Raw genomic sequence first — 20244 nt, 5'->3', positions numbered from 1 at the left:
GTGTATTTATCGTGTTGCCATAACAACGTGACGTAGCCAAGGACGGTAGTGGACGTGAGTGTGTGTGCGTGTGTGCGCGTGTTTTCGTGCTGTATTGTTAGTAGTAGTAGTACTAATAATCTGGCCAGCGTTTGCTTTCTTGTGTTAATGGCGGACGTTGAGTCAGAGGTTGGATTGTGATGTCTGTAACTTTCGTATTTTTCTAATTTGTAAATGGCAAGTTAGAAAAAAATTAAACCCTTCCAAGATGGACAATAAATAAGACCAAAATATTTTATGGTAAAGTTAAGAGCGTAAGAACTATACTTTTTTAGGAGATGTGATTATTGGATTAACCAATCAGAAATCGTCTGTGGCACACACATCTCTGTTTTTATATAGATATAGATATAGATAGATAGATATAGATAGATATAGATAGATATAGATATAGATAGATATAGATACGGAAAAAGTATCTCGTAATGTTTTCACACGAGATTTTTTTCCTGTTGATTTCTCTTTTTTTTTTAATATTAAAATTGATTTAAAGTGATTTTCAAGCCTTTAACATGACGGAGTTTATAATGAAAACCAAATTACCGTTAAAATTAAAATAATCTTTATTAGAAATTTGTAACAAAATAACAAAATTATAAAACTACTAGATTAAAATTGAGAACTTTTAATTAAACAACGTGAACATTTTATAATGAGTGTTTTCATGAAATGTATTTTTAATAATAAACTTAAACTTCATAAAAAAAACGTATCCAATATAGAATTTTACTAAAATAATTTTACTATTACAGTATTAAAAAAATTATTTGTAAAAAAAAACTTGTAAATGGTGCAAAAAAATGTTATTAAAAAATACGAAGAAAAGCGCCAATAAAAACATCGTAGACGTATATTATCATTTAAACAGTATATCAATTTAAATATTTAAATTCAGTAAATAAATTTAAATATTTAAATTATGGCCGATTTGGTCTTCCGTACAACGGAATCTTACATCGTTACAATCGCAAGTAAACAAGGAACCTTGCATCTGAAAGATAACCGAACTGCCTTTTCAAATGGCATAGTTGTTGTGAGCCGACAACAACTACGGAGGGCAGTAATTGCAGAGAATGCAGTTAGGAGATTCAAAGTTACTATCCATCGCGGTTACCACCTGACGAAGGTCAGAGGAATAGTTGGCTGAAAAGTCGTGAAACGACAACTAATAAAGATGAGAATAATAGTCCGCAATAAATTAAATTAATACAGTTGATTTTATTTACTTATTTTATTATTTTTATTTAAATTCCAATTAAATGAACTATTCACTTTCAGTAACTGGAACGCATGTTTCGTTTCATATGCCCAATGTTTCATATTTCACAATTTTGATTTACCAAGTGACTTTATCCATTATTTAAAAAAATTATTTAAAAAATGGTAAAAATTATACAAACATTCACAATAGGAATGTATGGATGCACAGCTGGGGAAAAAAAAAAGAAAATCAACACACCTTAGCTCCTTATAACTACCTGACGTTATTTTCAAACAGACTTTTGACTTTCTGACATTTTGGGCTTCTATAGAATCTACACATAGATGACTTTGTTTGGGTTTGCTTAAGCGAAGCTAGAATCTTCTGCTTTTGGGGGCTAATTAAGTTATTTTTTGTTTGTACAAACAAGCCGTTTTTCTTATTTAATTCAATATCTTAGGACTTTAGTAATTATCTTAGAAATAGACCCAGAAAACTAATATTTATCTTTCAAAGGATTTTTACAATGAATATATTTAACTTCAAAATTTAGCTGAATTTGTCAGCTTCGTAATGTCGCCGTGAAAACATTTTTCAGTATAACTTCTTTTTTTTTTTCACGTGTACAAATATTTTTTTCCGTTTGAAAATTAACTTTTAGGCGTTAATCTTTCAAATACAATCAAAAAATTAGTCGGAAACCTACAAAAAAAACATGATAAACCGGTTTTCAAAACTATGTCCCCCTATCAGTTTTCAGCCATTAATGCCTGTACCTAATACTTGATCATTTTCCATAAGTTTTGGATTTTATACTAATTTCTACATGACACGTAGGTACTAATAATGTTTACATCTGAAATGCATTGGTTTTAAAGATCACCAATGTAAACTCATTAGACATCTAGCAAGTAAAATTTTGATCCAGTGGTAATTTTATTTGCGATTCACACACTTATAATTTCAGATTTCTTGAATTTTGCAGAAAGACAACAAACCAGAAAAGTGGTCGATAAACAAATATATAACAAAAAAACGTTACCAAAGGCAAGATAGTTAATCTTCTACTTATTTGGATAACTTGTTTTAAATGACAAGCTTCTGGGTTTGACCTTTACTCCTGATCTGAAATGGAACACGTACATCAAGTCTGTTGCCAAGGTCGCTGGAAAGATGGTGGGATCCTTCTACCGCTCCAGAAGATATCTCACTACTGATGCAATTCTCTATCTATATAAAAGCCAAGTACGTCCAAGGATGGAATACTGTTGCCATATCTGGCCAGGAGCTGCTAAAAACAGCCTATCCTGCCTTGACAGAGTACAAAATAGACTTCGTGGCTTAGTGGGGGATGCCCTTTTCTCTACCCTGTAACCTCTCTCCCACAGAAGAGACGTTGCGAGCTTGTCCTTGTTTTATCGTTATTTCCATGGCAGATGCTCGTCTGAACTCCAATCTCTGGTCCCCCCTCGCCAATCTTTCACGAAAAACACCCGTCTAGCTGAATCCACTGTGAAAAATTTCCCCCACTCTATATCTGTGCCTAAATCAAAACGCGGATTCCATGAACAAAGCTTCTTTCTTAGAACTGCACGCCTGTGGAACTCTGTTCCGTCTGCCTGCTTCCCTCCGGACTACAACTTGGATGTCTTCAAGTCCAATGTTAACAAATTCCTAATGAACCGCCCCCTTAAGTAAACACTTCAGCAAATCTCCTCACTAACTTAATGTACTTGCAATAACCCTTATCCCTGAGTGGCTTCCGGGCCTTGATAAGTGGTGATCACTGTTTAAAATAAAAAAAAAATAAAAAATGTCACGTGACATTTACTGGGTGGGTTTTTACCAGTATTTTGTTTAATTTTCGATTTTGGAGCGATTATTGACACTCTCCACATGACCATCTCATGTTGGCCATTTGTTTCTTATTCTGACGTAAGATTCGGCATTTGTGTTTCAAACTAAATATATGCTTTAAAATAAGTTTAAATGCAAAAACTTATCCAAGCAGATAAGAGTTGTATCTTGCCTTTGGTAACATTTATTTGTTTTTTAACAATTTTTTGTTTATTGTCTATTTTGCAAAATGCCTTATATTTTACTCAAACTCATTTTTAATCATTATATGAGACTATTTCTCAGCCTAGCTTCCATATGTGATATATACAAAACAGTAGTAGTTCCACTAGGTTGAGAAAATGTTCTTACGGAATTTTTAATTTTGATTTCAAATGATGTATTATTATCAAATAAATTTTCGTCATAATACCTGTACCTTATATATAATTTTAAAGAGCATTTTGATTTCAAATGATGTATTTTCAAATAAATTTTCGTCATAATACCTTCACCTTATATATAATTTTAAAGAGTATTTTTCGCTCTATCTGATCGTTTAAATTACAATCGTTTTAAAACAATTATGTCTTCTTTTCAGAACGTTGGCTACAAGATAGAAAAATAGCAAATTCACACAATTTTCTTATTTCAATTCAAGCTAGGCCAAAAAGTTGCTGAAACAGCTTGCGATATCAATGAAGCATTTGACACAGAAACCACTACTGAACGCATAACACAATTGTAGTTTAAGAAATTTTGTGGTGGCGATAAGAATCTTGAAGATGTGTGTAGTGGTCGGTCATCAGATGTTGACAACGATCAATTAGAAGCCTTAGTCAAAGACAGTTTACACACAACTGTTTGAGAACTTGCTTCTGAATTATATGTAATGTATACAACAATTTTCAATCACTTGAGAGAGATTGGAAAAACAAAAGAACTTGGTAAGTGGGTGCCTCACGAATTGAACAACAACCAAAAGAAACGCCGTTATGAAGTGTCATCTTCCCTTCTTTTACACAAAAAAGAATGACACATCTCTTGACCAGGGTTCTTTACGACAACTTACCTCAGTGGTTAGACACTGACGAAGCTCCACGACACTTCCCGAAGTCAGAGTTGCACCAAAAGAAGGTCATGCTGACTGTTTGGTGGTCTGCGACCAGTCTCATTCATTACAGTTTTTTGAATGCAGGTGGAACCATAAACAATACTGTCAACAAATGCATGAAATGCATCAGAAACTTCAACAACAACACCGAGCACTAATCAACAGAAAAAACCCAATTCTCCTCCACGACAATGCCCGACCACACATTGTTAAACCGACCCTACAGAAGTTGAACGAATTGGGCTATGAAATTCTGTAGACCAAAAACTGACAATGGAGTCTGGTAGGCAAAATGTTTTAAACAAATATATATACATATACATAAATATATATAGAAAGAGGTTTGTGTTTACTATAACTTTTTATGCAAATATTACGCAAGTATAAATCATGTAGATGATCATCCTATAAAATAAATAAAATAATAGGGAATTAATTAAAATGAATGTTTAAAAGAATATGCAAATTAGCTAGATCTTTGCAGATGAATGCAATTCAACGATCCATGTACAACAAAGTTGTATTTTCTTTTGAAATAAATAGAAAAAACGGCTTTTAATTTGAATATCAAAACAAAAATCCAAATTTTGTAAAAGATTTTTTATAGTAAAACATTTTTATCTAATACTCTACAAGGTTTCAAAGCCAGTTTTGAACTCTATCAAGGCTTGATAGGGTGCGCTGAGCAGCTCCTGCCCAGATGTGGCAACAGTACTCCATTTAAGGCATACCTAGCTCTTATACAGATAGAGGATGCATCAGCAGTGAGATATCAACTGGAGCAATTGAGTGATCCAACCATTTTGCCAGTAATCTTAGCAACAGATTTAACCTGAAGTAAAAGTTTAAAAATCTGACGTTTTTTCTAAACCATACTATTTCCATGTTGACTCATGAAGTTTTTTTTTTTTTTTACACCATCATTACAAGATTGCACTATATATATATATATATATATATATATATATATATATATATATATATATATATATGCATTCAAATTTGCGAAGCTGGATTTGGAATTGAGAATTCCGATCATAAGTTAAAATAAATAATACAGAATGTTATTGAAAATGGAATGTAGAATTACCATTGTTTAGTTCACATAAAATAGTTATTGTTTATTGAAAAAGGAATGTAATGTTGTAATTTTGTTTCTGTTAAAGAAATGAAATTAAAATAAGGAATTTAAAAATGGACAATGGAAAATGTTGTAAAGTGGGTTAATCAAAATTTAGGTTAGAGAGTCGGCTTTGTGGAAATGTGAGGCGTGTCAGGCCACATGTCTGATATGCATGTGTTGGTCATGCGATGACGTCATGAGTTTTAAATTTAGTTGGAGCTTGGCAAAGGGTAAGTCAGTCAGTTAGTCAGGGGAGAAGAGAGAAGTCAGTGAGTCAGAGACAGAGCTGACATGGAACCTTGGAAGCGAAGGGGAGAAGAAAGAATCATGTAGAGACTTGAATTCCTTGATGCAAAGCCATTGAGCGGTCGGAATGGAATAAACAACATCGCGATCTTTTTGTATCTACGTCTTCGTGTTATGTTATTCAACAGAAAAGGTATTGTGAATTTATATTATAAGAACTTTGTGAAAATCATCATCTCAAAAATAGGTAAAGAAATACATGTGCCAATGTTATAGAAACACTTCCATTCACAGAAATGTCAAACGTATAAATGTCAAACGCACTATCTCTCGGTCTATCTATCTATATATCAAATCTCCTTTCATTGTGTATTACTTGCCGTAAGCTCTCCTATATTAACATGTACTCTGTCTCTTTATATATAAGACCTGTCTCTTTATATATAAGACCTGTCTCTATCTCACAACATGAACACTTTAACACAAACAATATATAATACATGCGTCATCCCTTCTAAAATATAATCCCTATGTAACATATATATATATGTATATATATATATCTTATATATCTATAATATAAAGCTGAACGTCTGTGTGTGTCTGGTCACGAATAAGCTCCTATATGGTTTGTGGCACTATTTCCTTGTGCCACTGTTTCTAACACACTCTGCAGCATGGACGGGTGGTAAATTGTCCATGAGCGTAGAGATACAAAGAAATCCCTTCCCATAATTCCCTTGCTATCTTTCTGTCTCTTTCCTGCACGACCACCATGATGTGAGGACGCATAGTCTGTCTTTCCGTACATGGGAGGGGGAGACCCCCTCCCTCAACACTAGTTAGGGTAGGTTAGTTAACTTCGAAAAGCCTATTATCCAGTTTTAATTGTAAAAATTAATTGTAATATGCATTGTAATATATATTTTGTAAAATAAAATAGTTAGTTATACCTTATGTATATTACAATTGTGTCGCGTGTCATTTTTCTTGTGTCTGCCATGAATGCCTTCATAAATGTCTTAATTCGAAAGGCGGCCCTGAGGACAAAGAGATGAAGATTCCCACCAGAATGCCACCAGGGTGAAGAGATCATCTTGAGAAAGGAAAGGAGCCACGCCCAGATCCAACATCTCAGGTATGATTTTCTTCTTGCTACACAGACCCTAATGACTGGCCCATCTTCATATCTTCATGAGACCGCTTTAAGACATTTACTATTACACGTCTGTCGGTCACACCTCAGTGACCGGCAGATAGTGGTATAGGTTGACTATTATAGAAAACTGATCACATATAATGGTAGAAGACAAATTTAACGACAATTAGAATTTTATTACAACTTGCCACCCAAAACAATTTAAAAATACATGAAAATTGACATACTCCAATGGAACTGTATTTGACATTAAAGAAAATGGCCGACTATATTATTTAAAAAGTATGGTTCCCTCAAAAACTGTATGTCACGACTTGGAAACATGGCATAAAATTCTAGGACACTGCAATACAGCTGATATTAAAAAATTACCAAATGTAGTCGAAGGCATGAAAATAATACCTTCAGATGATCTCCCAAATTGTGATGCGTGTGCATGGGAAAATGACAAAAGATATAAGCCGAACGCCAGACAAAAAAGCTACGAAAATTCTCCCACTTGTGCATTGTGACTTAGCAGGTCCGATCAGCCCGATGGGGAGAAATAATCTAAGGTACGTTTTGAACTTTATTGATGATTTTTGCAGTTTAATTATGGTTTATTTTCTAAAATATAAATCCAACACTATCCTCGCCACTAAGAAATATTTAGCTGATGTTGCCTCGTACGGTTCAGTAAAATGCATTCGCTCAGACAATGGGACTGAATTTACTAGTAAAGACTTTGAACTTCTATTAATTAACCACCGTATTGAACACGAGAAATCGGCGCCATATTCCCCCCTTCCAAAATGACACCACTGAAAGGGCATGGCGAACCCTTTTTAGGATGACAAGATGCCTACTTATTGAATCGAAATTAACACATAGTTTATGGACATACGCTTTAATGACAGCAGCATATATCAAAAATAGATCGTTCAATAAGAGACTAGGTAAAATGCCGTATGAAGCGTTTTGCGGTGTAAAACTTAAAATGAACAGAATGCATCTATTTGGTTCTGATTGTTTTGCATTTATAGAAAACACCAGTAAACTAAATACTAAAAGCGAAAAAGGTACTTCCGTAGGTTACGATAAAAATAGCCCGGCATACTTAATCTACTTCGCAGCTCAAAATGCCATAAAAAGGGTTAGATGTGTAAAATTCAATGATACATTGAATTTAAAAATGGCGATCAAGTGGATGAAAAACGTGAAATATTACCTAGCATCTTAATCGATCACAATGAAAATATTAATAACGACAACTATTACAGTACTTCTGACGAAAATATTAACCAGACACGTCGATACCCAATAAGGGAGCGAAAAAGGGCAGACTTCTTACAAATTGAAAAGATACAAGATTACGCCGTGGATTACTGTTATTCGTTGAACAGCGCACCGGAAAGTTATAATGAGATGATTAATTCAGAAAATCACCAAGAATGGGAAAAAGCTATGGTATCCGAATTGAAAGCTTTATCTGAAAATAACACATACGAAATAGTGGCAAAACCAACAGATAAAAATATAATTTCTTCACGCTGGGTTTTTTCCAAAATAAAATCACAGCTTCTGGCAGTGAAACTTTTAAAGCAAGATTTGTGGCAAAAGGTTTCTCACAAATTTCTGGTGTGGAATATTTTGCAACATTTTCACCAACGACAAATTTAACAACAATTAGAATTTTATTACAACTTGCCATTCAATACAATTTAAAAATACATCAAATGGGTGTAAAAAATGCTTATTTAAATGCTCCGATTGACTGTAAAATCTACATTTACCCTCCAGAGGGATTTAAAATGAAAAATAAAAATTGGGTGCGGAAATTAAATAAATCGTTACATGGACTAAAACAAAGTGCACACAATTGGAATTTAACACCCCATAATTATTTAATAGAACAGGAATTCAAACAATGTCCCATAGACGCATGCATGTATATCAAAAATGTAGGTAATAAATTGTTGATTTTGTTTTTTTGGGTTGACGATATATTACTCACTTCAAACTGTGACGACACTAAAAGATGTTAAAAATTAATTAAATAAAAAATTTAAAATGGCCGATCTTGGATGACTGTCATGGTTCCTCGGTATAAAATTTACCTGTGAAAATGAAACTATAACTATGACCCAATCACGATACATTGAAAAAAATTCTGCTCAAGTTCGGAATGCAAGATTGTAAGCCGCGTTCAACTCCCATCGAAATGGACATAAAAAAAAAATTGTAAATTGTCCCGGGCACAACGTTAAACTGCGACCTGATCTGAACTACGCCACCATCTTTGTTCAACACAATGTCTCAAAACTTAACATATATATATATATGTATATATATATATCTTATAATATAAAGCTGAACGTCTGTATGTGTGTGTGTCTGGTCACGAATAGGCTCCTATATGGTTGACTATTATAGAAAACTGATCACATATAATGATAGAAGATGTATCGAGACACTGGAATGAGTATGTTTGATCTGGCATAATGATGATTCATTAAAATTGTGGGGTCTGCGTACGCGCCTGGTCCACAAGGTATGGAAATAAAAAATTTAAAAATTAAAAACAAACGTTTACAACTGTTTTTGATATAGATGTACATGATAATACTTTGATAAGTATGTTTTAACTTAAATAGGGATGGTATAATAAAATTGTGGGGTCTGCGTTAGAATGGAAATAGGCACAAACTTTAATAAAGACTTTTTATAACTATCTGCGTAAGTATACTTTGATAATTATGTTTCAGTTTGAAGAAATATGGTATAATAAAATTATGGGGTGTTTGTTCGTGCCTGACCTCCATAGAATGGAAATATGTCACTAAGTTTAACAAGGTTTTTTAATATAGATCCACAGAATATTGTGATAAGTGTTTCAGTGTAAAAACGTATGGTATAATAAATTATGGGGTTTATCTATTTTATTTTTACTTTCATCATATTTTGCTTTGGTTTTGATATCCCCAAATTCGAAGCTATCTCTTTACAACCCTTCCTTTTCATAACCTATCATACTTCCATAAATCAGAGTTCATTTTCTGTAGGCTGTTTTTGAACCCAGCCAACGACGGGTACTTTTGCTAGCATATATATATATATATATATATATATATATATATATATATATATATATATATACTTAAAATTGGAGGTAATGAAAATTATAAATGTACTAGCAGGTCGTTGCCCGGTAGTAAAATACACATAAATATCATATTTTAATAAATACAAAAACTGAGACATGTGCATGTGAGCATTTTGCTTTCTTTTCTAAACAGTTAACTTTTTGTAAGTAAAAAAAATATACTCTAGCTAAGATCGAAGCCAAAACTTAAAGACAGCGAGTCAAGTACGATTAGGCCAGCCAGCTTGACACGATCTTTAAAAAGTGTTTTCAAACCTACTTATACTTAACATAAAGAATTTATCAATAAAACAATTCATGCATGCACATTTGTGAAACAGTTGACAAACAGATAAAAATCCAATGAGCTTTCCACATTCTAATTTTCCATTTTTATGCCTTAGCAGCCCTTCCTTCTAGATAAAAACTGATTAAAATATTCTGAGTTAAAAGAAAATGTTTGCTTGACTGCCAAATTATATCAGTCCATGAAGAAATAATTCAAACTTACCAATTGAACAGTTTTTCTTAAAGCAAATTCTCTAATCCTTCTTCCAACAATGATTGAATATTGGCAGCTGTCAAGATTTGGAAATCTATAAATTTGAAAGATATAACGATGGGTTTATTGAGAAAAACAAAAGGATACAATAGCATTTATTTGTAGGAAACAATAATGCAAACATGTGCATTGCTGCATGTTTAGCGAGATGCATAGTTGCACTGTATACAGACTGTCAGTAGCCCTCGTTAATCAACAAGTAAAGTTTCTATACTAATGACACCTTCTCTTATACTGTCACAGCCATCTAGCTTTGGAAACTCCAGTCAATCTGCAAAGGGGAGATAATTCAATTAAATTAGACGACAAGCCTTCAATGAAAACGAGTAAAAGTTTACTTCTCTCAGAGAAATCATTTTTTCATTTCAGAGAATCTTCTCGTGTCACTGGAAAAGTTTTGCGCTTGGGTTCTGACACGCCATATTTGATATAAGAACTTAGTAGAGTTTCCGGTGTTAATTTTAAATAATGTCAAGGAATGGTGTTGTTTCATACAAATTGTATCATCCGTATGAACTGACTGAATGTTACATTTTCTTGTGTTAAATCATTGTCATATGATTTACATCGTTTCGCGATCAGCATGCAGCAGATGTGATTTACAAACAAGAAACTAAAGTCTTACACAAAAATTAGCTGAACTAATAAAACGATTATTAGATATTTTTCAATTTTAGAGCAATTTTAATAGTTAAGTAATAATCACATATATATAAACAACAGGGAGAAGGTGTATATATATATATATATATATATATATATATATATATATATATATATATATATTGTCGACCGTAATCCTCATCTTCACAGTTGTTGTTTCAGCACGTTTTGGCCAAGTTATCCTTTGGCCTTCTTCAAGTGGTTAACCATGACAGGAATAGAAATGCTGAGTCTTGTAACTGTATCAACAATAATTACTGCCTTCCATAGTTGTTGTTGTCTCACCACGTTTTTGGCCAACTAAGCTTCTGCCAGGCTTTGGGTAGGATTGAAATCACAACCTTCAGACAATACTCACCTTAAACCGTAGAGACTCAACGCTTCTATCCACTGTGTCATGGGCTTCAAAGTGCGATCAAGGTTGGATTTTATGGTCCTATAAATCCAATTTTGTGTTCTTATCTGATCTTCCATTGTTGGATACTGAATGGTATTATATATTATTTTTATTTTTTATTTATTTTTTAAATTTTTGGTGGGGAGGGGAAGGGCCTTTGTTATAAGGGTTCATAATTTGAGTATTCAGAAGACAACTTGTTGAAACAACAACTATGAAGATGAGGATAACAGTTGGCAAAAATTATGGCGCCTCATCTCAAAAGATTCCAAAAAATGAAAAATAAATAAAATAAAATTATATATATATATATATATATATATATATATATATATATATATATATATATATAAGGCAAAATGTGTGTTAGTATGTGTGTGTGCATTTTTTCTGTATGTCTGGCAAAGGCATTTGGGGGGGGAGTTCTGGGCGGTTACTGTTTCTTAGAACCTTTTATATGTTACCTAGATTATAATATCCAAGATTTACGAAACGTATTTATCTTTAATTTGGATGACTTTTACACGCTATTTTCGAGATATTTTTCACTCACCACATGTTTCTTTATATAAGTATATAAGTGAAACTGAATCCATTGTGTGGGGACATGCAGAAAAGCAATAAGGTTTGATCAATGTGGGGAAAACCCCTTATATCAGAACATTGCTACACTCCCTTTTAATTGGGAGCTGGTTTTCCCCAGCATCTTAGGGGCAACAAACAACATATGCAGAAACTGGCTTGCAGCCAAAGTTAAGTGCGGGATTTCATTCTCTTATGGCGTGATATTTGACCTCATTAAATTTACGCGCACCTGTCACGTAACTTTGTAATCGTTTGACTTTTTAATCGTTTAATTTCACCCATTTTCAGTTCTCTGCCCTTGTAGCATGGTGGTAAGTTATTAGGCGATTGACCTCCAGGGTTTGGGTTCGGCTTCAAACCTACCTACCTACCTACCAGAACTTTTTTTTTTTCTTTTACATCTTCAAACACCCGGGCAACGCCGGGTACCCCGCTAGTACATAGGGAAAAGGTAATTGTTTAGAAAGGAGGAAAATTATGTTAATTTTGAAAAAAAGGTTGCACAATTACATGTATGAGGGGCGTGCAATAAGTAATGCCCCTGACCCACTTCCATTTGTCTGATCTTGCATGTGCAATGATTTATATCTCTATGGGTTATATGGCAAATTACAGCTCTGAATTAATTGTGGTTTCTGTTTTACAGGTGTTTGAACTGAGTCAGGTGTGAAATGGAGCCTGTTGAATGTCGAACAGTGATTCGGTTTTTGTATTTGAAAGGATGCACACCACAGGAGACTTTTGATGAAATGAAAGAAACTTATGGTGATAATGCTCCCTCATATGACCTTATAAAACGCTGGAATTGTGAATTCAAACATAGCCGCAAGTCTGTGGAAACAGCTCCCAGACCTAGTCGCCCCCCCCCTTCTGCCATTGATGAGACATCTGTCCGTCAAGTTGAGGCTACCATTTTGGAAGATCGGTGCATTACTATTCGCCAAATAGCCCAAGATGTCAAGATTAGTACAGGGTATGTGGAAACTATCATTCATGACCAATTTGCATATGCATAAGGTGTCTGCTAGATGGATTCTCAGGTTGCTCACACCATTCCAGAAGCGAGAATGCGCCGAGTGCTCGAGGATGAATTTGGAGATGTGCCAAGAAGATGAGTCAAAGTTTTTCAAAAGACTGATTACACAGAATGAAACCTGGGTCCATCACTATGATCCAGAGACCAAAGCCCAGTCAATGCAGTGGAAGCACTTGGACTCACCACCTCCAAAGAAGGCAAGGGTGCAGCCCTCCACTGGCAAGATCATGCTCACAGTCTTCTGGGACCAGGACGGAGTAATGATGACAGATTTCCTGGCAAAGAGTACCACAATTATAGGAGCCTATTAAGCTTCACTTTTGAGGAAATTAAGGAAATTTATCAAAATCAAGAGGCGGGGCAAGATCAGCAAAGGTACCCTCCTCCTGCAGGACAACGCTCCGGTCCACAACTTGCATGTCGCCAGATCAGAAGCACGGGTGTGTGGTTATGAAATTCTTCCCCATCCTTCCTACTTTCCTGACCTTGCACCCTCTGACTTTCACCTCTTCCCAGCCATGAAGTTGTTTTTGAAAGGAAAGCGTTTCCCAGATGATGCAGCCTTGATTTCTGAAGTCACATCATGGTTGGCGGACCAACCTGGGCTGTTCTACAGAAACGGTCTCCAAAGCTGCATCAAACGATGGGAGAAATGCATAATTCTGGGTGGTTCCTATGTAGAGAAAGATTAATAACTGTGCCAAGTTTCGTTGCTCTACTACTATGGGAAGTGGGTCAGGGGCATTACTTATTGTGCGCCCCTCGTATGTCTCTCAATTCTCAATTCAGTTTTCGTATAGAAATAAAGGCTTTGCATACTTTTGAAATTCGGAAATGAATGATGGCTGACTCTGAACTGCTGTCTAGAGTTCTGTCAAGATTAGTCAAACCTGTCGCAGACGATGGATAAAGGGAACGAAGGAGTTGGGTGACTCCGAGTGACTGTTGCTGAGGGCTTTTGTTACTAAAGTTCAGCTGTTGTTCTGTTGGGTTAAGGTTTGTTTTAGGCTGACTCACGTGACTCCTAAGGGAGTAGTGGTTCAGATACCTATTAGTCAATCCACTAGCTCCTAAGGGGATAAGGCAATATCTCTACACATTCTAATAAAAGAAAAAGTTAATTTAATAAAGAATCATATTTGCTATCGAAACAATAGCAGAAACTTGCAATGAAGTGAGAGGATAACAGAAAAAACAGCTTACATTGTAGACTTGTATATAATCAAGATTATCGACTGTTTTCACTTGTGGGGTATTTTATTCCGATCTCCAGATAATGTCAGGTTATCAGGAGATAAAACGCACTGTTTCAGAGCCTATCTCTTCCTTGCAGATTTGTACATAATCAAGTTTATCAAATGTTTTTTTATTTGTGGGGCATTTCTTTCTAGTTTCCAGATAATATTGAATCATCAGGAGAGAATATCAACTGTTTCGGGGCCTACTTTTTTTCTGTGTATCGTCTTCCTCTACTTCACTGATGTGAGGCCTAATTATGTGAATTGCATTTAAATAAAATGAACACTTCAGTATAATCAAAACTTGATGATTAATTAATTATCATATTAAAGATAAATGAGTGGACACAATAAACAGAGATGTTAGGAGGGGTGGCATTTCACACTTAGCGATTATCAAAGTTATCCTTCAATTATTATCTGACTTATTAACTCTCATAGACAGACTGACTGAATTCTTAGTTTCTTTGTCAATCTCAATATCCGTGACGTAATGCATCATGTCATTGAAATTTCTTTGCTGTAATTGAACTGAGCTCATCTAACTTTACATGACATCTTTTGCTATTCAGTTTTCATGGAAACTTGGTTATTTCCCAAACTTCATCTCACTTTGGTCTACACTTCGTTCAACCTTTATCAAGCTTAACACTAGCTGATGTAATCGCTATCTGATATAAGATCATCCATTTTATAACATGCTAAGCAAGATGCATTATTTTAAATTGTGTGAAATTTTTTCTTCTTAAAACTTTTTTCTATTTATTTTCATTCGTTTTGTTTTAGTTTATTATAATTTTTATTTCACTTCATTTTTATTATTTCTATATCGAAATAACACTGCAATGCTCATATACAGGGTGACCCAAAAAACAGAGGACATTCAATTGTTTTTCTGAACATTTTACAGTCAACGGAGAAAAAAAGGTGTTTTGATGTGATTTTTTGAATATAATAAACTAGTTATGACCAAAGTTCCATTTCATTTGGACAAAACACTAAGAAACGGGGCCTAATTAGAGTTGGGGCTCGTTTTTTTTGGTCACCTTGTATATGATCAGCCAATCAGATAAAAGAATTACATGTTTTTTTGTATACTTACTTGTATTCTCTATAAAAAGTGCATCTAAAAGGAAAAGAAGAATGCATTATTACTTCGTTTCTGTTTAACATATATATATATATATATATATATATATATATATATATTAAAAGAATAAAATATGTATAAATACGTTTGAAGCCAAAAACTGCAACGCAAACTTTTTATTTTGCATTGCAGTTTTTGGCTTCAAACGTATTTATACATATTTTATTCTCCAAATTTCACTCAGCACTTCTAACGGATATAAACAAAATATATATATATATATATATATATATATATATATATATATATATATATTAGCTTATATGTTCAAATTTAATTTAAAAAGGATCAGTTTTCAAAGACCTGCAATAAAGTGATGGATAGTGGAAATTCTTCGATAAAGAATGCAATGTCATAACTTTGTGAATATCGCATGAATTTGAATAAAGTTTTTGGAAGTAACTAACCTTAAAGGAGTCGTTTGATGATATAATTTTCATTTTGTTGTGATGTATATATATATATATATATATATATATATATATATATATATATATAACTACTTCATTTACTCACATAAAATTGATATACGAAAGTATAGATATATGTGTAAACTTTAAGTATTTACTTCAAAAGTGCTCAATACGTAGGTAGAGCTAGTTAGTAATTTATAATTGCCATAATATAATTTCAAACTGAATTATATATATATATATATATATATATATATATATATATATATATATATATATATATATATATATAAGGGCAAATAGTTCATAAAACATATTAAAAAACACTTTGAAAAAGAGTTAAAAACATATTTCATCTGAAAAGGAAACACTTAATAAGTGGATAGTCCTTAATCCGCAGAGTTTTGAAGAAATACTTTCCTTCTCATCAGAGGGTAGGAATTAGCAAAATGCGGGATCGGATTTTGCTTGCAAAAGTATTTGATGAAACTGCAAGTAAGTCAAAGATCTTACTTGATAACAAAAAGTGAAGCATAGGGAATATGGTGAAGAAAAAGGTGATTTCACATGAATGGATAGTCTGGTGAAAGGTAAATTATCCAATGCCTTGGATTTACATTTTTGGATTTTACCATCATTGGATGTCTTCAAGTCCAATATAAACAAGTTCCTGATGAATCGCCCCCTTAAGTAAGACACTTTATCAAATCTATATTACTAATAATTACTATGATATTATCCCATAGATTACTGTACACGCAATAATCCTTATCCCCGAGTGGCTTCCGGGCCTTGATAAGTGGTGACTACCATGTAAAATAAAAAGAAATGTTGATAAAAGAAAATGGAGATTTTTAATTTTTAGCCTTGCAGTAAACATGTCTTCATAGCTCAGGCATTAACATCAAAGGAAAAGTAAATCGTAAGCTAAACGTTTTGGTTTTAATTTTTGGTGGTGCATTTTTTTAAAACTTGTTAAATCATCTATAATATAAATCTCACCTGTTTGTTTAAATGTATGTATGTATGTTTTTATGTCTCGCAAAACTTTCGACAGAGGCGACGTATTTTCACGAGGTCAGTATAATTTTGAAGCTCGACCCTTTGGACCACAAATATCGAAAAATTGGCCAAAACATTAATTCCTTCACCCCTCAATTGGGCACTTTTCTACAGGGCGGGGTCGCTTTTTCGCTAATATTTTTGAAAATCATTGCCTCTTTTCCTCCTTTACAGTACGGGTACTACCACTTTTTTTTGATCAACACACACCTCCAAACGTCTGGGCAACGCCAGGCTAGTCTATATATATAAAAGCCAAAAAAGGCTCGCACATTTTTGTATGTCCAGCAAAGCTTTTTTTGCGGGTGTTCAAGGTGGGGGGGGTGTTACTGTTTTAGAACTTTTTATATACTCCCTAGATTATAATATCTACGATTTGCAAACAGACGTCATCTTTAGACTTATTTTGATCGACTTTTATAAAATTCCCGCTATTCCGCCCTCTTGCATGTTTGTTCGGCTTTTTAGTATAAATAAAGTGAAACTAATTGAAGTGAAGCAGTTTCTTGACTTTCCCGTCAGGGACGGCCAGAAAGCAATCAGCTTTGATCGCTGTGGGGAAACCCCTCATATCAGACAATTGCTATTCATTTGGACACTCCTTTTTTGTGGAGAGCTGGTTTTCCCCAACATCGTGGGGAAAAAAATACAGCGTGCGGAAAGCTATAAGCTTAACTGGCTAACAGCGCAAACTCATTCACTTAACTTTCACTTTCTGCGTGTCAACTTTTTAATCGCTAAATTTCAACACTTTTGAATTCCTCTGGCGTCTTAACACAGCAGAAAGATCTCAGGTTTTCTTTTATTTTCTTCCCCGTTTCGCATCACGTCACGGTTCGAGCCTACCTGCCTACTAACACTTTTTTTTTTCTTTTTTTCACGTTTTTTTCCTCCTTCGATGTTCGGCTTCGAAATTTTGTTTTTTTTCCTCCACACACACATACAAACACCCGGGCAACGCCAGGCACCCCCAGTAGTTACTATATATTGGGTCCAATATAATATAATTTTGATTAACGCAAATTTCATATTTATTATAATAAATATGAAATCTGCATTAATAAAAATATCATATTTAAATATATTTCATGGCCAGGCAATCCCGGGCGGACTGCTAGTATATATATATATATATATATATATATATATATATATATATATATATATAAAGAGAGAGAGAGAGAGAGAGAGAGAGAGAGAGAGAGAGGAAACATGGACACCTTTGTATAGCTTAATTGCCATGATATAATTTCAAACTGAACTATTTACAGTTTATTTTCATTGCAACAGACCGTACACAATCTTTCTAGACTGAGACAGCAGAGGAGAAATTCGCTTAAACTGGTACATAGTCAGAAAAAAAATTGCTCAATATGCACAGCTTCTCTTTGTATCCTTCTGCCAAAATATCTGGTGGAGAGGTTGCACGTACTTCTTCATTTTGGAGGCGATTACATTTTTCTGTTTTCATCCGTTCTTTTATATTTGAAATTGTTGTGGGGGTAACGATGGAGTTGACATAATAATGAAAAACTGCTCAATACCCTTAGTAGAGCAGGTGTGTCCAAACCAAGCTTCATGTTGAACCTGCCAATGCCGGGTATCCATGCTAGTATATACATATTTCCCCAAAACTTCTGGCCTTGATTAGGGGAGACTAAAACTTGCTGCTATGTGAAATTTACTTTATGTATGAAAACAAAAGAGGGGAGATATAATATATGAGAAATATTTGGAATCAAGTCTCCCCTGGTTGTTATTTCAGATCATTTGAAATCATAGTAGCAAATTTTAGTCTATCCTCCATCAAGGCCAGATGTTTTGGAGAAATATCAGATATTTTGTAATTCATATGCAAAACTAGGAAAACAAATGGGTATGATTGAAACATTTTATGGCTGTGAAATAATGCCAAAAATAGGCTCTGGATGATTGATGATCCCCTTAATGTGCGACCTTAAGGGCAAATATCCCATAGTCCACTACACAATTCAGGTCATTATATATATATATATATATATATATATATATATATATATATATATATATATATATGTATGTGTGTGTGTGTGTGTGTGTGTGTGTGTGTGTGTGTGTGTGTGTACAGGTAGCCAAACTGAATATTGAAATGCTCAAATCTTTGGTTCTATGGGACGAAACTACATGAAAATTTTGAAGATTATAATACTATTTTATGGTTTAAATTTTATGACACTTGATAAAAAAGAACCTATATTTTCAAATCAACAAAATATGTATACATTTGCCTACATTTGCCATGCCACTAATATATATATATATATATATATATATATATATATATATATATATATATATATATATATATGAGAGAGAGAGGTGTTATGAAAATTACTTTTGTTTTCTTTTTAAACTATTTTCTTCTTCTATTTATTTGGCATGGCCGAATAAAATTGGACACAATTCTGTTCCTATTCTTTGTTAAGATTAACTTTTGAGTACATTTTTGATAAGATAGGAAATCAACAAGCTTTAAAGGCTTCCAGGCCGAGTTGTCTCCCTTGCTCTGTTGCTTGTAACGTTCCTCAAAATCGCCACCATTCTAAATGACACATTAAACGAATTGAAACGGCAAACGAACATATATAAGTGTGTGTGTGTGTGTGTGTGTGTGTGTGTGCTCACGTGCGTGTGTAGTTTCAGATGCTATATTTCCAGGCCGAGTGATCTCCCTTGCTCTGTTGCTTGTAAGGTTTCTCAAAGTGCCAACATTCTAAATTACATACTGAACGAATTGAAATGACGAACGAGTATATATAGGTGTGTGTGTGGGTAGGTCTGCGTACTCACACGCCTGTGTAGTCTCAGATGTTATATTATTTGTTAAAAATGAAGATATTCAAATTATTTGAATCTTACACACACACACACACACTAGCAAACTGCTCTGCGTTGCCCAGTCATAAAATATTTTTAAATAGGGATGTTTTATATTTAATATTCTTATTTCCTTCAAAAGACTTTTTGTATTCCTACACGTCAACACATAGGAAATAAATACAGAAAAGATATAAACATTTATATATTTTTCATATTGATTTTTGATTCATACATATATACACATATATATATATGTATGTATATATATATATGCATATATATATGTGCATATATGTATGTACATATATATATATTTATATATAAACTAACATTAAAAAAAAAACCCTAACCTAGATTTAAAACAGATCAAGAAACTAGATATCCAGGCTAAATAGAGCACACACAAAGGAACAGGTTAACCAGAGGTCAAATAGGCCTTT

General features: G+C 33.7%; 1 protein-coding gene across 3 annotated transcripts in view; it reads right to left on the bottom strand.

The window, feature by feature from the left end:
* The window catches only part of LOC145276691 (NADH dehydrogenase [ubiquinone] 1 alpha subcomplex subunit 13-like), an 85411-nt gene that overhangs the window by 41571 nt on the left and 23596 nt on the right, over nucleotides 1-20244 (bottom strand). For all 3 annotated transcript variants that reach the window (XM_080127874.1, XM_080127876.1, XM_080127877.1), the window contains exons 4-5: nucleotides 15423-15446; nucleotides 10351-10435 (exon numbers count right to left, since the gene is read on the bottom strand). In XM_080127874.1, coding sequence (XP_079984000.1) covers nucleotides 10368-10435; nucleotides 15423-15446 — 92 coding nt within the window. In that variant the 3' untranslated portion in view covers nucleotides 10351-10367. The remainder of the gene's footprint in view (nucleotides 1-10350; nucleotides 10436-15422; nucleotides 15447-20244) is intronic.

Source organism: Euprymna scolopes, chromosome 5 (assembly GCF_053919585.1).
Source record: "Euprymna scolopes isolate OS-2025 chromosome 5, ASM5391958v1, whole genome shotgun sequence".
Taxonomy (NCBI): domain Eukaryota; kingdom Metazoa; phylum Mollusca; class Cephalopoda; order Sepiida; family Sepiolidae; genus Euprymna; species Euprymna scolopes.
The sequence above is the reverse complement of the archived record's forward strand: the minus strand, read 5'-3'. Positions and strand labels throughout refer to the sequence as shown.